Here is a 20,605-nt window from a genome sequence, read left to right as displayed (position 1 = left end):
AGTTAAATATATTTATTTAGCTATAACTCAATGTAGTTCCATTTTTTTCCCTTTCTTTTTTGTTTATTTGCCTGGTTTCCTGGAACTCACTCTATAGATCAGGCTGACCTCAAACTTAAAGAGAACTGTCTGCCTCTGCTGGCATTAAAGGCATGTACCACTACACCAGCTCCCCTGCCTCTTTCTGTAAAGAGCCCATCACAGTCTTCCCTAAAATAACCACTGTTTTACAAGTATATCCACAAGTAATTTTTGTCTGATGTGGAACTTTATATAAATAAACACCATAGACAATACAATCTTTTATAAAATTCTGATTTATTTTCTTCAATATAATTTTTTTAAAAAATTAAATTTATTCAACTACACAGTAGTTCTTTTTGTTCCTCTCTGTTCTGTGATAAGCATTCAGGTATCTGAGTTTGGGTTTCTATTAACAGAGCCACTGGAGCATATTTATATTTTCTTTAATGGATACCTGCCCTTTGTTCTCTGCATCATGTACTTAGCAGGAAACTTAGAGTCATAGGAAAGATAACATTGTGTTATATCAAATATCCAGGTATTCGATATATACCTTAGTGTCCTACACTTTGTGAGGTGTAGGAGATCGTGAGTTTTAGGTTAGCGTGGCTAAGTAAGTTCTATGCCAGTTTAAGCTCCATAATGAGACCCTGTCTCAAAACAGACAAGCAGAACGAAGAAGTTACAGGGACTGTTTTGCATAGGTTTTCAACTACTTCAGACTCCCATTAATAACAGGAGAGTTCTGGTTTGTACCAGCAAACCTCGCCAACACTTAATATTCATCAGTGTTTTCATCTCAATCATTCTGGGGTTGTGTGCTGGTTTTTATTTAATTTTTCTTATAAGTAATAATATTAAATTTTAAAAAATGTTGGCTCTTTATTTGGTTAAAATTTTGTCCTTTATATGTTGCCAAATATTTTGCTCATTTAAAAATTAGGTTATCTTCCTTATATTTATTGGTTTGTAGACATTTTAAAAATGTATTTTGGAGCTAAGTGTGGTGATGCACTCCTGTAATACCAGGCCTTTGAAGATGGAGGCAGGAGCATCAGGAGTTCAAAGTCAGCCTCAGCTGTCTAGCATGTCTGAATCTAGTCTACATGAGACCTATCTCAAAGCAACTAGTACACATATATTTATATGTATGATATAAAGTCTTTGTCAGATGTATGGTTTGCAGTTTCTAATACTCTCTGACTTACTCTTTCACCTATTTTGGTGATTATTGTTAATTTTAATATACTTTATCAGTTTTGTTTTTTTGATTAGTATTTAATAATTTTATGACATATTTCTTATCACAAGTCTTGAAGACATGCTTCTGTGTTTTTCTCCAATACTTTTTAGGTGGTTATTTCTTTCTAAATTTAGATCTACAATTCTTCTGATTTTTTTTTCTTTTTTGGATATAAACTTGAGTAAAGATCTTTTGTTTTCACTCAGATGATGAACAATTGACAAAACATCTATGCTGTAATTATTGCATATATAGTAATAGAACTTTGATATATATGAAGCAAAACATACAAGAAATAGATGAGTGCTTATCTTCAAAGATTTCCGCTCAGCGTAGCTGTTAGGACAGAGAATTGGGAAGGTTTCCGAGAGGACCTTAAGAACAGTATCAACTTATTGACCTAGGTGGCATTTGCAGAATGCTCCATCCTATGACAGAATACATACTTCCTGTCAAGGGAATACATGTAGAACATTTACCACAAACAAAAACAATATTTTGTATATAAAATAAATTTTAATAAATTTCAGGAAGATTCAAATCATTAAAAAATGCTTTGGTTTACAAAAGAATAAAACTGGAAATCAATAATAGATCAATCTGGGAAAAATCTGATATTTTAAAATATCACACTTCTAAGTAACTCATAGGTCAAAAAATAGAAAGAGAAGTTGAAACATATTACACTGAATAAAATAATTCTGATAGTGCAGGATAATTGACTTTTTAAGAATATAAGGTAATTTTGTGTTGTCATGACTTGTTCTTGGTATTTTCTTTTTCATGTTTCTAAATTTTTGCTAATGTTTTTCTCAGGATTTTTTTTCCATTGAGGGGAAGTAATCTTCAATTTCCTATCACACAGCAAAATTGAGAGAATTTCAGAGAGGACACTACCACCTAATTATTATTTTTAACTTATTTTTATTTTAAATAACATTTAATTTTATTTTATATAATGGAAAATATATAAAATTTACTGTACATTTTATTTATTTGTTTGTTTATTGACAGAGTCTCACATAAGCTAGGTTAGCCTCAAACCCACTATATATTTGAGGCCAGTCTTGAACTTTTAATTTTCTTGTCTCTACCTCCCACATCCTGGGACTATAGGAATGTGTTGTCTGAGGTTTCTGTCCTACCTGGTTCCCGCAGTAGTTAAGTCCCAAAGAAATCACACAGAGGTCAACATTAGTTACAACTTGATTGGCTCATTAGCTCAGGCTTCTTATTTATTAATTCTTATAATTTACATTAGCCCATTATTCTTGTCTGTGTTAGCCATGTGGCTCGGTACGTTTTTTGGCCAGGCAGTTACATCTTGCTTCTTCTGTGACTGGGTCACAACTGCAGAATGTGCTTTCCTCTTCTCAGAATTCTCATTGCCCCACCTCTACTTCCTGCCTGGTCACCCCACCTATACTTCCTGCCTGATTTCTGGCCAATCAGCATTTATTTAAAATATAAGTGACAGGGTACAGACCATTGTCCCACGACAGGAATGTGCAACCATATGAGCTTCAATGGTCTTTACATGTAATCCTCTTAGCGGTGTTAAGTATGTTTACGTCTTTGTTCAATTAGTCTTCAGAACTTTATCTTATGAAACTGAAGTTCGGTATTTCTTAAAGCCATCTTCCTATATCCCTCCCTTTAACCTCTGGCAAGTACCATTCCACTTCCTATTTCTGAGTTTGTCTACTATAGATACCATACATAGATGAAATATCATAGTACTTGTAGCTAGATTATTTAATCTCGTATGACATCTCTAAGATTCATTCATAGTGTAGCATACACCAGAATCTCTTTTCGTTTTTAGATTGGATAATTCCCTTGCACATATGTACCACATTTTGTTTATTCATTTATCAATCAGTAGACATTTAGGTTGCTTTCACATTTTGACTATTGTGAATATTGGTGGTATAAATATGGTAAATACTTCTTTGGTCCTTTGGCTTCACACACATACACACACACACACTTACTTTTTTCTTCGATAATTTGAGACATGTACACAGCGTGTAGACCCTCTTTCATCTTTCTACCACCCCTGTCCAATCCCCATCTTCCCCACAAATCTCTCTTATTTCTGTTTTGTTTTGTAACCCTGAGTTTAACCAGGGACTGTCTGTCTATGTGACCATGAATTTGGCCTTGTCCAGTGGAGCCTGGTAAGCTCAGCAGTGGGTGCACAGCTGATGACAAGTGTATTAGATATTTGAAGGAATATAAACCCATTGTTTATAAATTGTTCCTCAGTTTTGATTTATGTGAGTTACATTATGATTAGACATTGGTTACTTCTTTGGCATAAATGTCACATAAAAGATGTATTCTTTGTATAATACATCCATAGAAACATTATGACAATTGGTAATATTTTCAATTTACCATTTTAGGATTTTCCTCTTAGCTCAAAAGTGGTTGAATAGATTTAGATAAGTTTTGGTAGTGGAGGCTGCTTTATTTTTCATTGTGTTTAATTTTTATTTCGATTGCATAGAAATCAGACAATGTCATTTATAGTTCTGCTCTTTAGAATTTAATTAGACATCGGATATTCTCCATGTGTGCCCAATGTATATTAAAAAGATAGTTTATTCCCTTAACTTCAGAGTAAAAATTTTACAGGTATCTATCTGTAAGATATGTATGATTTATTTTGTCAGTTTGGTTTCTTCTGAGAACCGTGATACATGAAAATCCACTAAAGGTTTCTGTATGTCTCTTTCCACCTTACAGGAGTATCTGCTGTGTTGTCTGACAAGTGTCAGTAGCACTTTGGTTGTGTTGATCCTAAAGGTCAGAGGACACTTGTTGTCCTGGACTGCATATTTTACACTTGCTTTCCCGATGTCATCTGCAGTCCTAGCACCTTTGCCTCCTGCATGTTAGCTAAACAACAGAAAACTTACTGCGCTTTCTCTTTTCTCCATTTGTTTCCATTCTCTAGATGAGCAGCATTTCTATTTTTAAAGAATATGTGACATAAATCACTCTTCTATCCTTAGTCCTACTGATGTTTTTGTGTCAATGCCATGGTTGCTAGGAACCTTTTACTGAACTTTTCCTATACCTTTTGGCTAGTTGCATATCTTAATAAATTCCCCAGGAAAGGAAACACTTGTAAGTATTGGATTTTCAGAAATCTAAAACTTAAGAAAAAACCTTAAGTGATAATTTGACGAGTACTTTCAGTACTATAATTGGTGATGATTTATTCAGATAAGAAATGTCTGGGGCTTTAAACAGTGATGTTCTGCCGCTGCTTTTTATACTGAAGTGAAAGGTCATCTTGCCAATGCACCTGACTTTTCTTTGCAAATGACTTCATTTTTAAATTTCAAGTAACTGCCTGTCTTAGTGTTCTATTGCTGTGAAGAGGTGCCATGACCACAGCAGCTCTTATAAAAGAAAGCACTTAATTGGGGTTTGTTTACAGTTTCAGAGATTTAGTCCATTGTCATCATGGTGGGGAGTATGATGGCTCACAGGCAAACATGGTCCTGAAGAAGTTCAGAGTTCTACATTAGAATCTTCAGACATCAGGAAGAGAGAAACACTGGGCCTGGCTTGGGAGCCTCATAGCCCACCCCAAGTGACACACTTTCTTCAACAAGGCCACACTTAATCCAGCAAGGCCATGCCTCCTAATCCTTTCAAATAGTGCCCTAAGCAGTCAAATCTATGAACCTATAGGGGCCATTCTTACTCAAACCACCACATCCCTCATACTTAATTTTATTTTATTTATCAGGTTCTTGCTGTGTACCCAGACTGGCCTTGAATTTGCAATCTTTGAGATTACATGTGTGTGCTATCAGGTGATGCTGGATTTTGCCCTGCTCTTATGCCTCTTCCCTCTCACTCACTCCTAGTTTTGAATCTTAACCCTAGAGCCTCACACAGGCTAGGCATGCACTGTGGCACTGAGCTTTTGTCTTTTAAGGATATGACTAGAAGATATTCTGGGGCAATTTCACTGAACACATTTGCCTTTTAAACATGAAGTACTTCACCATTATTTATTTTCCTCTTTTTTAAATATTTTTTAAATTAATTAATTAATTTTTAAAAAAGTTATCTTTTCTCATTTTACACACCAATCCCAATTCTCACTCCCCTTCCCACTCCCTCCATCTTCCTCCCCATTCCACCCTCCATCCACTCCTCAGACAGAGTAAGGCTTCCCATGGGGAGTCTAAAGTCTACTACATTGCTTTGAGTCAGAACCAACTATATCTAGGCTGAGCAAGGTACCCCTCCAAAGAGAATGGGCTCCAAAAAGTCAGTACATGCAGTAGGGATAAATCCTGATCTCACTGTCTGTCGGTGGCCCCACAGTCTGCCTCAGCCTTACAACTGTCACCCACATTTAGAGGCCTAGTTTGATTCTATGCTGGTTTCTTCACTGTCAGGCTGGAGTTGGTGAGCTCCCATTAGCCCAGGTAATCTGTTTCAGTGGGTGTCCCCATCATGGTCTTGACCTCTTTGCTCATATTCTCATTCTTCCCTTTCTTTGACTGGACTCTAGGAGCTCAGCCCAGTGCTCCAGTGTGGATCTCTGTCTCTGCTTCCATCAGTTGCTAGATAAAGGTTCTATGATGATATTTAAGGTAGTCATCATTCTGACTATAGAGCAAGGCCAGTTCAGACACCCTCTCCACTATTACTTAGGATCTTAGCTGGGATCATCCTTGTGGATTTCTGGGAATTTCTCTAGTGCCAATTTCTCTAGTTTCTTGCTTGCCCCATAATGGCTCTCTCAATCAAGATATTTCTTTCCTTGCTCTCTGTTTCTGTCCTTCCCCCTTCTCAACTATTCCATTCCCTCCAGTTCTTCTCCCCTTCCCCTTTTCTTCTCCTCTTCCCCTCCCACCTTCTCTTCTCCCCCATCCCCACACTTCCAATTTTCTCAGATCTTATCTATTTTCCTTTTCTAGGGAATCTATATATGCTTCTCTTAGGGCTTTCTTTGTTACTTAGCTTCGCTGGGGTTGTGGACTATAGACTCTTTTATCCTTTGCTTTACAGCTACTATCCACTTATGAGTGAGTACATGCTGTTTGTCTCCCTGGGTCTGGATTACCTCACTCAAGATGTTTTTTTTTTCTAGTTTATCCATTTGCATGCAAATTTCAAAATATCATTGTTTTACTACTGAGTGGTAATCCATTGTGTAAATGTACCACATTTTCTTTATCCATTCTTCAGTTGAGAGGCTCTAGGTTTTTATGAACACCTGGATTTTTACCATTATTTCTTATAACTAATTACTTTTATGATGTTTAACTTTTTGTTTCATTTTGTTTGTAGGGAACTTCCTTTATATGTAAATGGAGACTATACTTTCTTTTCCTGGACACTGAAACCCGAATAAATCACAAAAAAGCTATATTAATTACAACACTGTTTGGCCAGCAGCTCAGGCGTATTCCTGGCTAGCTTTTATCTTAATCTTAACTCATTTCTAGTATTTTATATATTTTTTTTTAGTGAGGTATCCATTTAATTTAAGTTTGAACTATACAGAATTCCAAACAGTTTAAGACTTTTGAAAATAATGAAATAATTTAGAAAAGAGAGATAGAGACAAAGAGAGAAAGACTCAAACAAACCAATACCTAATTTCCCACAATTCTGAGCATAGAACAGAAGAATACATTCCAAGTAGTATAAATATCTTCAACAGTTCATAATAAACTAGTTTTTGGCATTTAAGTCAATTAGAAATAATATTTGTTGATTATGTATCTGCAGTTCATTCACGCAAGTGCCTAACAGTCATGCTGATTAAATCAGTTATGCATTCTGAATATTAAACATATTAGATAATATTTCTGAGTTTACCTCTGTAAATTGCAGAATCTAATTTTATTCAAGAGCACATTCCAATTAAAATGAAGTATTAAAATGATGTTTCAAAGTCCACTCTGAATTGCTTTTTACAGGTAGTTCTCTGATAATGTCTTTAGATCTCAATTCTACAGTGAAATCATAAAATGCATTAGGAAAAAAAATCCAGGAGGGAAATAAAAATGCAAGGTTTGTGGTTTGTTACTTCACATCTTGCTTCTTGGGATGCTATATGCCTTCTTTCTTCCTGCATTCAGTTTAGCTTTTCTGCCTAGCTATGTTCTGCACTGCCATAGGCCAATGCAGCTTCCTTATTAACTGTTAGCAATAAAACATATTAATAGCATACAGAGGGGAATCAGACATCATCTGTATATATTTTACGACTTCATTTTATAGTAACTTTTTTGTTATCTTTTAAAATTCTTTGTGTTTTATTTTCATTCTTTTGGATCTTTTTATAACTTTTCTCAGTACTCTTGATTAAATGTCTTGTTGAATATGATTTTCTTTCTGTGTTTTATGGTTTAATTTTCATTTTGAAATGATTTCATTTTTTGCTGATTGCATCTGAGCTTGGAAAGCTTATATAGTGCCTTCTAATTTTTTGTTCGTGTCATGTTTGTAAGTTTATGATTTGATTTATTATTTTAATATCTACAAAAGCTGAGCATGTTCCTGTAATCCTCACACAGTAGAGGCTAAAGCACAAGTTCTAGACCAGGCTTGATTTACCCTTTCTCCAAAACCGAACAGGCTGGGGAGATTGCTTGTTGGCTAAAGTACTTGCCATGCAGGAGTTCTCTGGTAGAGTTTTTGGGGCCACTTATGTACACTATCATATCATCTGCAAATAACAAAAGTTTGACTTCTTCCTTTCCAATTTGAATCCCCTTAATCTTCTTATGTTGAATAATTGATATTGCTAAAACTTCAAGAACTATGTTGAAGAGATATGGAGAGAGTGGACAGCCTTGTCTTGTTCCTGATTTTAGTGGACTTGCTTTGAGTTTCTCTCCATTTAATTTGATGTAGCTGTCGGCTTGCTGTATATTGCTTTTATTATATTTAGATATGATCCTTGTATCCTTAATCTCTCCAAGACCTTTATCATGAAGGGGTGTTGAATTTTATCAAATGCTTTTTCTGCATCTAATGAAATTATCATATGTTTTTTCTTTCAGTTTATTTATATGATGGATTACATTGATAGATTTTCATATGTTGAACCAGCCCTGCATCTCTGGGATGAAGCCTACTTGATCATGATGTTTTTGATGTGTTCTTGGATTCTGTTTGCCAGTATTTTATTGAGAATTTTTGCTTTTATGTTCATGAGTGAGATTGGTCTGTAATTCTTTCTTGGTTGAGTCTTTGTGCGGTTTTGATATCAGGGAACTGTAGCCTCAAAAAAGAGTTTGGCAATGAGCCTTCTGTTTCTATTATGTGGAACACTTTGAGGAGTATAGGTATTAGCTCTTCTTGAAAGTTCTGATGGAATTCTGTACTAAAACCGTCTGGCCTTGGGCTTTTTTTTGGTCGGGAGGTTTTTGATGACAGCATCTATCTCCGTGCTGCTTATAGGGCTATTAAATTGCTCACCTGGTCTTGATTTAATTATGGTATATGGTATCTATCTAAAAATTGTCCATTTCTTTTACATTTTACAATTTTGTGGAATACAGGTTTTTGTAGTAAGACCTAATGATTCTCTAAATTTCCTTAGTGTCTGTTGTTATGTCCCCTTTTTCATTTCTGATTTTGTTAATTTGGATGTTTTCTCTCCACCTGTTGATTAGTTTGAATAAAGTTTTGTCTATCTTGTTGATTGTTTCTCAAAGAGCCAGCTCTTTGTTTCATTGATTCTTTGTATTGTTTCCTGTATTTCAATATTTTGATTTCAGCCCTCAATTTGATTATTTCCTATCTTCTACTCCTCCTGGGTGAGTCTGCTTCTTTTTTTTTTTTCTAGAGCTTTCAGGTGTGCTGTTAAGTCGCTAATGTGAGCTTTCTCTGTTTTCTTTATGTGGGCACTTAGTGCTATGAACTTTCCTCTTAGCACTGCGTTCATAGTGTCCCAAGGTTTGGTTATGTTGTGCCTTCATTTTTGTTGAATTCAAGAAAGATTTTAATTTCTTTATTTCTTCCTTGACCCAGTGGCAGTTCAGTAGTTGACTGTTCAGTTTCTATGAGTTTGTAGACTTTCTGGGAGTAATATTGTTGTTAAATTCTAGCTTTACTTCATGATGATCCGATAAGACACAGGGGGTTACTCCAATTTTTTTGTATCTGTGGTTGTTTGCTTTATTACCGAGTATGTGATCAATTTTAGAGAAGGTTCCATGAGGTGCTAAGAAGAAGGTATAATCTTTTGTGTTTGGGTGGAATGTTTTATAGATGAGGACATGAATTCAACTCTCCAGAGCCCACATAAATAGCCAAACGTGACAGCCTGCATCTGTAATAACAGCAGCAGAGACAGACAGCTCCCAGGAGCTCACTGGCCAATCAATGTAGTAATATTACTGAGCTCCAGCTTCAGAAAGGGACCCTGTCACAAAGGGTAAGGAAGGCAACAATTGAGGAAGATGCCTGTATCAACCTCTGACCTCCATGTGCATGCATACACATGTACTTACACACATATACCTACATGTACATATAGCTCACATGTTGATAAATAAAAATACAAATAATAATGTAAATATATTTAATTCAGATTGGAGTATTGTGGTGAAGGTTTCTTCTTCTGTGTTACGTTTGGGGAGAACTCATGTATCTAAAATGCTCTGATTTTCACTTTCCATTTTATTCTAATATGGAGGTGTTGCCCCTTTTCTGTTCTTATAACTTTACTTAGGTCCATGTTAAGAGTTATGGGTTAATACATAAAGTAAGGGTGTTATGTAGGTAGGTCATTTATTTCAAGAGCACTCTTTTTGTGTTTGTTTTTAATCACTGACAGTCCCATTGCATGGAAGAATAGGCGGATCTCCTGATTCTGTTATTTATATTTTTTTCTTGATACCCCTCTCTGCCTAAGTAGAGCCTCCTTAAAACATACCATTAGTATAGATCCCAAACCACTTCAGCTTGTTTCCTTGGGTTTCTATTAGCCTATTTTGATAACCCAGATATTATTTTTTTGGCATTTACACAGGTGGGACTTTCTCTTTTCTAGGTATATATTGTTCCTAGGCTGTCCTACCTCTCTTCTTTCTTCTTGAAGCTCTATGTTCTTGCTTGTCACCACAGGCATATGCTTTGCATATAAGCCTCCTGCATTTTATTGTTTCCAACCTTATGGCTAATTTGAAGTTTATTCTCTCTCTCTCTCTCTCTCTCTCTCTCTCTCTCTCTCTCTCTCTCTCTCTCTCTCTTGCTGACGATTTGGGCCATGGGTAATTTTATTGGCTTGTATTGTTGATCTCTTTGGGTGTTTTTGTGTTTATTTATTTGTGAGTATATATGTTGCTATTTAGGTTTTGGCAACCTCCATTTATGAAAAATTACTTTTCATAGATATTGCTGCAGGTTGGTAAGACAATGACTTTAGGGTAAAAGTGGGCATAAGAACTAGCTTCCTTTGGCAAGGGACTTACATCTATCCAGCCTTTCTATTTCTCCTTTTCTCCACTGGTACCTACTAAAATTTCAGTATGTATTTCTTATAGGCCAGGCTGTTGGAATGTCATCCTGTGTTTACTAACCATCCCTGTGCTTAAGGCCATAGGCTCCTCTCTTGAGCTCGAGAGGAGCTCTCAGCTTCACTCTTTGTGTGATAACTGCTATGTAAACTCTCTGTGCTGGCAGTGGCAGGCAGGTCCTGGCCTTGGTTCCTGAGACACTAGGCTCATGGATATAGATAGTATGCACTTTCACTGTGGCTAAGACACTTATACAGCAAAAGGAAACAAAAGAAAAATTAACAGAGGGAAAAAGCACATGGATCCAAGTTCAGGTGAAGCAAGCACAGGCATTGTGAAGGCCTCTTCAAAAGCCATCTTAAGACAGACTTGATTTCTCTCAGTGAGTAGTGACAACACATGTAGAATCTCAGCTCTTGGGACTCCATTAGCAACAATGGACAAGGGGTTTTTTTTGTCTTTTTTTCTGTTTTTAGGCTTGTTCCTATGTGCACCCTCTGCCTGCTATGTATATGTACAATTCAGACTCAGAAAAAAAGCAGTTGTTCATTATAAACTGTTTCAGTTGCCCAAGCAGTTGAGGCACAGCTGCCCTGATGGGTTTGGCTAGGAACCTTTCCTGAAATGGAAGTCCATAGAAACCAACAAAGGGCCAGCCTTTTCAAGGGCAGCAGTTAAATCCTGTTAGCTTTTTTTTTTTGAGTATCTATACACATTCATCTTACTAGGAAAAATGCCATATCTCATATAGCCAACATTTTCTTCTAGCAAAAGCCCAAGAAAAAATTGTGAAGAAATAAAACAAAATTATTTTTCTTTAAGATCTTCAGAAAAATAATGCTCAATAAAGTAATATAATAAATCCTTAATCATAATCTTTTAAGATTTTTAATATTTAAAGCATTTTATTGTTGTTTTGTATTGAGAAGACTCATCTGTGGCCTAGGCTGGCATGGAGTGGACTCTGTAAGCCAGGCTGGCCTCAAACTCATGACAGACATCTTGCTTCAGCCTTCCAAGTGCTAGTATGATAGGCCTGGCACACCACACCGGCTTTTTTGAGCACTGTAAATTGAGGTAACAAAAATGCCAATATGGTAAGTGCCTTTTCTCCACTGAGTCTTGTTGCAGGGCAAAACTAACTATGTTGAGGAATTACCTGTGTACTCTTTTCTTCTAGCCTAAGAAAGTTGTCAAGGTCAAACCTCGTCCACCAGTAGCGCCTCGACCTCCTAGCAGTTCCATGGCAGCAGCCCGGCATAGACTGCTACGAGTCCTGCCTCACATCGGGCAGTCTTGTCTACCTTCTCCTGGGAATGCCTATCTCCCCGAAACATCCAGGAATGCAACTGCAAGTTGTGCAGCAGCTCAGGCTCCAGCTGATAGACCAGTATCATCTCTCAGGAATGAACTGCTGAAGGAGGACGATAATTGGGAGGTTAACACACTGTCTCATCCCACAGGTAGCATCAGGCTGCTACCTCAGATGACCCACATAGAACTGGAAAACGACAAAGAGCTTGCAGATTCCGTACTTCATCTTGGATCACCCCTGCCTAGACGGACAAAGCACCTTCTAGGGAACCTGCCGTCTAATAATGAGGATGATGTCGTCTTATTTCCTCCGCCGGAAGAATGTATATCTGAAGAGTTACTCCTGCCGGAAGTAGGTTCATTTGCTCCATTTGCAGAAGGAAATGGTGTCGAGGAGAGCAGTGGTCTAGAAGACATAGGGAAGGTAACTTCAGAGTTTCCACTCACTAAAGGAGATAGAGGGCTGAGAGCGGCAGAGCAGCCTCTGAACCATGTGGCAAGAGTGCTGAGCAGTGACCCAGTAGACAATGCAGTTCTTAACCACCGAGAGCCGAGCTCTCACAAGAACAGACTCCTGTCGCCACTTCTCTGTGCTGCACCAGTGTCACTACATAATTCTCTGGTGAAGCCACAGAGACAGTCGAAATGTTTGGAGTCTGGCAACCCCTCAGCGCCTGCTTCTCAAAACGCCCTGCGGGAACTGGACATTCGAACCATAGCCGATTCTTCTTTCTCTAGGACTGCTCGCTTCCGTGGTGTTAAAGTCGATTCACCTGGGAAAAGATCTGATGTTATTTCCAAAGTCGAAGCTCGAGATATCACAGAAATGGCTAACAAAGCTTCTAAAGAGCCTGTTGGTTGTGTAAATAATAATGGATTTTTGGCTTCACTGGCACGGAGTGCAAGCAGAGACAGTTTGCAGAATACGCGTGGGACAGGAAGGCTTCGATCCTCTGGAATTGGGTTGTCTACAAACTTCCAGCACTTTCAGGATGAAAACATTAGGAAAAGTTCTCCCCAGTCAGAACCTACAGAATTTTTTCTAGTAAGTATTTTCTTTTCAGTTGATTTTTCTAGTTTTGTAGCTAATGACTATTTCAAATTCAGGCCTTTTTTTTTTTTACATAAATAAAGATACCTACAATTAAATTGTTTTCCCATACATTTCACTAAAATATTTATCTAATTTGTAGGAAACATACTTAATGATTGTTTTTTTCATTTTTTGAGACAGGTTTCTCATGTAGCCCAGCTGGCCTGGTACTTTTGGGATGACCTTGAACTCTGATTCTGCTTCCAGCTCTTAAGCGCTGGGATTCCAGGCATCACTGCCGTGCTCATTGTTACTCTATAGTTGTCAGTGGTACATAGTTTTAATAAGACTTTTTCCAGTGTCAAGACTCTTATCTAAACCATCAAATTTTACTCATTTAAGGATAAATAATAAGCACAAGAAGATTAGATTTCACGTTAATTTAAACAAAAATAGAATAAATAATTTACAATGGATGCCCATCAGTATATTCTATTTAGTAATAAAATTCAAGTAAGTGATGTTTGGTGATCTGTTCTGCATTTACTCACCTCTGTAGGTGTTTTGTGTTTTAATTGTAGTCTGCTCGTGGTATTGGAATGAGTGGAAATAATGCAGCAGCAGGGAAAAGAGTAGGTAAGCTACAGCTAACTTTGGAAACAACGTAAGAATCACATTAACATTCTGTTGACTTTTCAAGGCGAGATGGAAAGAACGTTCTCTGTGGTATGTACAGTGTAAACCCTCCTAAACATTTCATTTCAGAAAATAACTTGTGACCTGACTGCAAGGGCAGCACATGTGGAAAGAAAACTTTCTCCAGTTGTTATTTCATGTCTGCAGAGCACTGTAGTCTCTGAAAAGACAAGTCTTAGATGAATTAACACCTTTACTGGTGGCTGGCCATTTAAAAAGTATAGTGGGTTCTGATTGGGCTCTGTAATGTGTTTGATATTTTTGTCCAGTTCAAGGGAGTGGTAAGAATCTCTTTTTGATGAACTGATTATTTCTGAACAAAGAAAAGGATAATCCCCCAGGACCAGCCCTTCCTATATACAATAGCAGAAGCAGCTCTAAAATAACAAACACATTCTTCCAGTGCTAGCTCGCTGAAGATGCATGCCTTGACTGGCTGTTATGGTCCAGGAGGAAGGAGACCTTTAATATCTCTTCCTTTTATGTTTTAATCCCTAAGCCAGTGGCGGTAAAGTCACCCAAGATGTGCTTTCTGTAGCTTTGAAGTTTCAAAAATAATTTTCTATCTTGTGGACTTTTTTTTTTTTTTTAAGAGACACGTAGGATTGTTTCCCATTTGTTTGTAAGGCCTGGGAATATAAAGTTCTGATATAGTCATTTACATTTTAAAAGGTTTTTCATTGTGGTAAACTGTATATAAAATTCTTCTTAACTATGCATTTTGTTGTTGATTGAGATAGGACCATGTGTGGCCTAGGCTGGCTTTAAACCCAATACATAGCTGAGATGGCTTTGAACTTCTATTCTTCTGTTTCTACCTCCATGTGCCCTGCTCAATATTTTTTTTTTTTGAGACATGGTCCTACTCTGTGTCTTAGGCGCTTAAGATCCTCCTGCCTCAACCTGTCAGATACTGGATTCCATGCATATGCCACTAATCCTGGCCTTTAATCATTGTTTTGTTTTGATTTTCAATGATGCCATTTTTCATCATTTTTAATTGTATCTTTAAAAAATGTTCTGTAGCATTAAGTACAGCCACATGCTGGGCAACCGTGACCACATTCATGACTAGTTTTCTGCAACTCTTCAGAGTTTTTTGTCAGACCATTTTTTTTTAATTCATTGGATATCTGGCAAACTAGGTGGCATGTACCTATGGTTGTAACTAATGGGAAAGCTGAGGCTGAGAAACAGAGGCAGAAGGATTGCATAAGCCTAGTGAGGTCTTGTCCTAAAGGTATCAAAACAAACACAACCCAATACCACAAAAATTCTACAAGAACAACTAGATACTGGAGATTATATAACAGATCCTAGTCTCACAGCCTCTATAGGCAACCAGGGACTTATCCAGTTCATTTTCCCCATATTTTTGTAATCGTGATAAAGTAAGAGGCTTGGGCAGGATTAATTAGGGTCCATTCTCTTTGGCTTAAGTGAGTTTTAATTGGGATCCCACCCACTCCCACCATGATTAATGTAATAAAGATAATCTCCCATTAAAAAAAAAACTCGCACTCTCCTTCTTTTCTACACATTACAGTCTCTGGCAATTGTTATTTTATTTATCTCCACGGTTTATGACTTAAATACCTCATAGGTAATATTTGTCTTCGTGGATGGCAGACTTTACTGATAATACCTTTGGGGTTCATTTATGTTATCACATGTGTCAGAATTCCTTTCTAAGGCTCGTGAGATCCCATTGTTCACATAGATCAAGTTTTGCATCTCCATCCATCAGTCAGTATCACACTGGTTGTGCACATACTGTGGTACTGTGTGACTATGAATGTCACAAACACACCTTCACTTCTTCTGAGTATATATGCCAAAAGTAAAATGGTTGGGTCATATACATTTTAGTTTTTAATTTTTTTTAAAAAAATCACAGAATTGCTTTTCTGTATCATATATAGTATATAGTAATATACTATATATAGTAATATATAGTAATAGTATATATTGAGTGTAGTTTCTCTACATTCTTGACAGTACTTTGTTTTCTGACTTAGGTTTTTGTTGGTTTTGTACTTGCTACTAGAATGAATATGAGTTGCTATGTTGCTGTGTTCTATATTTGCTTTTCTGTAATGATAAGTGATATTTATTCCCTAATTAGTGATGTCATTTGCATAATATACTTATTGGATATTTGTCTGTCTTTGGAGAAATACATATTTCTGTCATTTGCTTATTTTTGATTCAGGTTAGGTTTTTATTGAAGTTCTTATTCTATGAATGCCTTTTTTTCTCTTAAAAACATCTTTTGAGAGCAAGCCAGTTGTCACAGCAGGTAAAACACTATCTGCCAAGTTTTATGATCATCTATGTATTTGAATTTTTGAGATAGGGTTTCCCTCTGTAGCCTTGACTGTTCTGGAACTTGTTCTATAGACTAGGCTGGCCTCAAACTCATACAGCTCCATCTGTCTCTGCCTCTCAAATGCTCGGATTAAATACATGAACCACCACTGCCTGGCAAGCTTTATGGTCTTAATTCAATCCCCAGCACCCACATGGTTGAAGGAAAGAATCAACTCCGGCAAATGTCATCTAACCTTCACATGCGTGTTGCATATGTGTGCACCCAAATAAAATTCGTAGATGGAAAAATGTTGTTGGTTGTTTTTACTCTTTGTTCTTTGGCTCTTTTGGGGGCCCATGACCCAGCTCCCAAATAAATCACACTGAGACTTATTCTTTCTTATGAATGCCCAGCCTTAGCTTGGCTTGTTTCTAGCCAGTTTTCTTAAATTATCCCATATACCTTTTACTTCTGGGCTTTCATCTTTCTCTGTTCTATATACCTTTCTTTACTTCTTATCTGTGGCTGTCTGTGTAGCTGGGTGGCTGGCCCCTGATGTCTTCCCCATTTTCTTGCTCCTCCTCCTCCTCCTGCTTCTTCTTCTCCTCTTCTTCTTCTTCCTCCTAGATTTCTCTTCCTATTTATTTTCTCTGCCTGGCAGCCCCACCTATACTTTTTCTGCCCAGCTATTGGCTATTTAGCTCTTTATTAAACCAATCAGGTGTTTTAGACAGACAAAGTAACACAGCTTCACAGAATTAAATAAATGCCACATGAAAGAATGCAAACAATCTTTGCATCATTAAACAAATGTTCCACAGCATAAAAAATGTAAAATATCTTAAAACATTATTCCACAATATACGAAAACTTTTTTTAAAAAAGAAAACATGTACAAGTTGATGTACAAGTTTTTAGTTTAATTTTAATCAAGTCTAATTTGTCTGTTTCTCCAGTGATACCCAGCCTTTGGTGTCATATCCCAGAAATGACTGCCAAATCCAATGTTTGCTGAAAGTGTTTATCAACTGTAGAAGTTTCCTTGATAGTTTTAAAGGTTTTTTATGTATAAAATTATATCATCTAAAAATAAAGATACTTCAGTTGTTTTATCTATAGTTTAGGCTTCAAGTACTCTACTAAATAGGTTTGGAGAGAGTGGACATCCTTGTCTTGCTCCTGACGTTAGTGGAAATTCTTTGAGTTTAGATTGATGTTGACTGAGGGATTGCTGTCAGCTGACTTTGTTATGTGTTGAGGTATGTGCCGTGTATCATACCTTAGTATGAAAGTGAACATTGAGAAGACTTGGTATGAAAGTAAACATCAAGAAGACTGAGATACAGCACATGGGATGGGTGCACAAGGATTTTAACACTGGAATAAAAAATCAGAACCTCAAGCAAACAGTCAACTTTGTCTATCTGGGAGGAAACCTCAGTTCAAAGGAGGAAACTGTTTCAGACGTCAGGATAGCGAGGGCTGCATTCCAGGACTAGAAAAGGTTTGGTCAGCAAGAGGCGTAATGACAACAACAAAATTACAAGTGTATGAGACGCTTGTCTTGAGATGCCTTCTTTACAACTCTGAAACCTGGACAATGAAACGCTCCTCAGCACAGTGACTGAATGTGCTCGAGATGGCATGTCTCAGGAGGATTCTAAGTGCCACATGAAGAAATAAGCTGCACAATGATGACATTAAGAAATATCTCCATCTACAGAAGGAAGTAAACTACAGGGTACGGCAACAGTGCTTGAGATACTTGGGTCATGTTATGAGAATGAATGATGGCAGATACCCGAAGATAGCATTGTTTGGAGGAGGAGTGCACAGGATAAGGCGAAAAGGAAGGTCCAAAAAAACACTGGATAGATAGCGTAAAGGAAGACTGTGGAGCCTTGGGTATGACAATTAACACAAGCGTCCAGGACTGCCGAGGATAGGAACAACTGGAGAACCACCATAAACGGGCTGCCCTTGCTTGCTTACTCATTGCCGGGGCATAAATGATGAAATGATGATGTTCCTTGTATCCCTCAGAACTTCTTATCAAAAAAGGCTTTTTATGCATCTAATGAGATGATCATGTGAAATTTGTCTTTCTGTTTATGTGGTAGATTATTAATTTATGTATATTGAACTATCATTACATCTTTAAGCTGAAGTCAGTTTGTTGAATAATTTGTTATGTGCTTTTGAATATGATTTTTAAGTATTTTATTGACAGTTTTTACTTCTTTGTTCATAAGAGTTATTGGTCTATACTTTTCTATTTTTGTTGGGTCTGTGGTTTTATTTCAGAGTAATAGTGACTTCATAAGAAAAAATTACAAAATGTTCCTTGAGTTTCTGTTTTACAGAATTAAAAGAGTATTGATGTTAATTCTCCTTGTAAGGTCTTATGGAATTCTGTGTGGAATCCATCTGGGTCTGGGCCTTTTCAAGACTTTTAATTACTGACTCTCTTTCTCTTGGGGTTTTGGGTCTGTTTAAATTGCTGATTTGATTTTGATTTAACTTTAGTAGTCACATGTATTGAGAAATTCATATCTTACGAGTTTTAGTTACTGGAATACAGATTTTTAAACTTCTTTTGGAGTCTCTGAAATTTCTTGGCATTTATTGTAATGTCTCCATTTTATCTCTAATTTTATTAATTTGATTTTTTTCTATTTCAGTTAATTTGAGTAAAAGGTTTTTCAATCTTGTTGATTGTATTAAAATAACCAACTATTGATTTTATTGATTGTTTATATTGTTTTGTTGTTATTGTTTCTATTTAATTAATTTTAGCTCTGTGTCTATTTCTTCCTGTATATTCTTTTTGTGTAATTTTTTGTTTTTGTTTTTTAGTTTTCTAGAGCTTTCGTATGTGTTGTTACTATATGAGACCTTCCCAGGTTTGTCCTGGTGGGAATTAGTGGTATGAACTTGCCTGTTAGAACCGTCTTTACTGTATCCCATAGATTTTGCTATGTTCTGTTTATTTTTATTCCACTCTAAAAAGTTTTAAATTTTATTTTAATTCTGGTCTTGACTGAATTTCAATCTGTAGTGAGTTATTTAGTTTCCATGAGTTTGCATACTTTGTTGTGTCTGTTGTCAGATAGGATACAGGATGGTTTTTCAATTTTCCTGTATTGAATCTTGCTTTGTATCCTCACGTGTGGTCAATTTTGGAGAAAGGTTTTTTTTTGGTTTTTTTTGTTTTTTTTTTTTTAAGATTTATTTATTATATATACAGTGTTCTGTCTGTCTCCTTGCTGGCCAGAAGAGGGCACCAGATCTCATTACAGATGGCTATGAGCCACCACGTGGTTGCTGGGAATTGAACTCAGGACCTCCGGAAGAGCAGACAGTGCTCTTAACCGCTGAGCCAACTCTCCAACCCCCTTGGAGAAAGTTTTGTGAGCTGCTGAGAAGAAAGTGCAAATGAGAAAGAAACACTCATTAGTGTTTGAGTGTGATGTTCTGTAAACATCTTGTATATCCATTTTATTTATGATGTTATTTAATTCCAATTTCTATATTTAATTTCTGTCTGGATGATCTGTCTCTAGGTGAAAATGGAGTGATGAAGTTCTGCTCCCTTACTGTGTTAGCATCAGTGTGTGGTTTTAGATATATTACTGTTGGTTTTATGGAAGTATGAGTTTTGTGAATAAACTGTTTAGAATTGCAGAGCTGGATTGGTGGGCAGAAATTGCTCAAATCTGTTTTTAATCATAAAATGTTTTTATTTCTCCTTCAATTGTAATTGGAAGTTTTGCTGGGTGTAGCAGTCTGGGATGGCATGTAAAATGTCTGTCCAAGGCCCTTAGGCTTTCAGAGTCTCCATTGAGAGGTCAGGTGCTATTTAAACAGGCCTATCTTTCTGTGACTTGGTCTTTTCACCTTGCAGCTATTAATATCCTTCCCTCCCTTAGTGTTTTGGTTATTGTCTGTCATGGGGAGTTTCTTCTTTATTTTATTTTCTACTTTCTATTTTCTTCCTTTCTTCCCTCCCTCCCTCCCTCCCTCCCTCCCTCCCTCCCTCCCTCCCTCCCTCCCTGCCTCCCTTCTTTCTTTCTTTCTTTTTTGATTCTGTCTGTATGTCTCTTGCACCTTGATAGGAATCTCGTTGTTTAGATTTGGGAAATTTTCTTCTATGATTTTGTTAAAGTATTTTCTGTGGCTTTGACCTAGGCTTCTCTTTTCTTCTGTATCTATTGTTTATAGACTTGGCTCTTTCATAGTGTACCAGACTTCCTCAATGTCTTGTCTCTGGATGTTTTGTTAATGTGTTTAGATTGAACATTTTCTTTGACTGTCTTATCCATTTCTTCAACCCTGTTGTCAAGACCTGAAATTCTCCCCTCCATGTCCTTTAATCTGCTGGGGAGGCGTTCCTTTGAGATTCCTGTCTTATTTCCTGGGTTTTCATGTTTTATTCCAGTTTGGCCTTTCTTTAGCAATTCTGTTTCTTTGTT

At 36.8% G+C, this 20,605-nt stretch overlaps 1 protein-coding gene across 7 annotated transcripts in view; it reads left to right on the top strand.

Annotated features, from left to right (window-relative positions):
- Zfand4 (zinc finger AN1-type containing 4) overlaps window positions 1-20,605 on the top strand; it is a 91,623-nt gene that overhangs the window by 52,022 nt on the left and 18,996 nt on the right. For 4 of the 7 annotated variants that reach the window (XM_085686938.2, XM_048444456.3, XM_048444462.3 and 1 more), the window contains 2 exons: window positions 11,960-13,138; window positions 13,708-13,762. In XM_085686938.2, coding sequence (XP_085543064.1) covers window positions 11,960-13,138; window positions 13,708-13,762 — 1,234 coding nt within the window. Of the gene's footprint in view, window positions 1-11,959; window positions 13,139-13,327; window positions 13,628-13,685; window positions 13,763-20,605 lie in introns of those variants that run through there. The other 3 variants (XM_048444458.3, XM_048444459.3, XR_015000978.2) reach the window with 3 other exon arrangements.

The sequence above is a fragment of the Myodes glareolus genome, chromosome 3 (genome assembly GCF_982192425.1).
Source record: "Myodes glareolus chromosome 3, mMyoGla1.1, whole genome shotgun sequence".
In the NCBI taxonomy this organism is placed as follows: domain Eukaryota; kingdom Metazoa; phylum Chordata; class Mammalia; order Rodentia; family Cricetidae; genus Myodes; species Myodes glareolus.
Note: the sequence above shows the minus strand (reverse complement) of the source record. Positions and strands in the feature narration are given on the sequence as shown.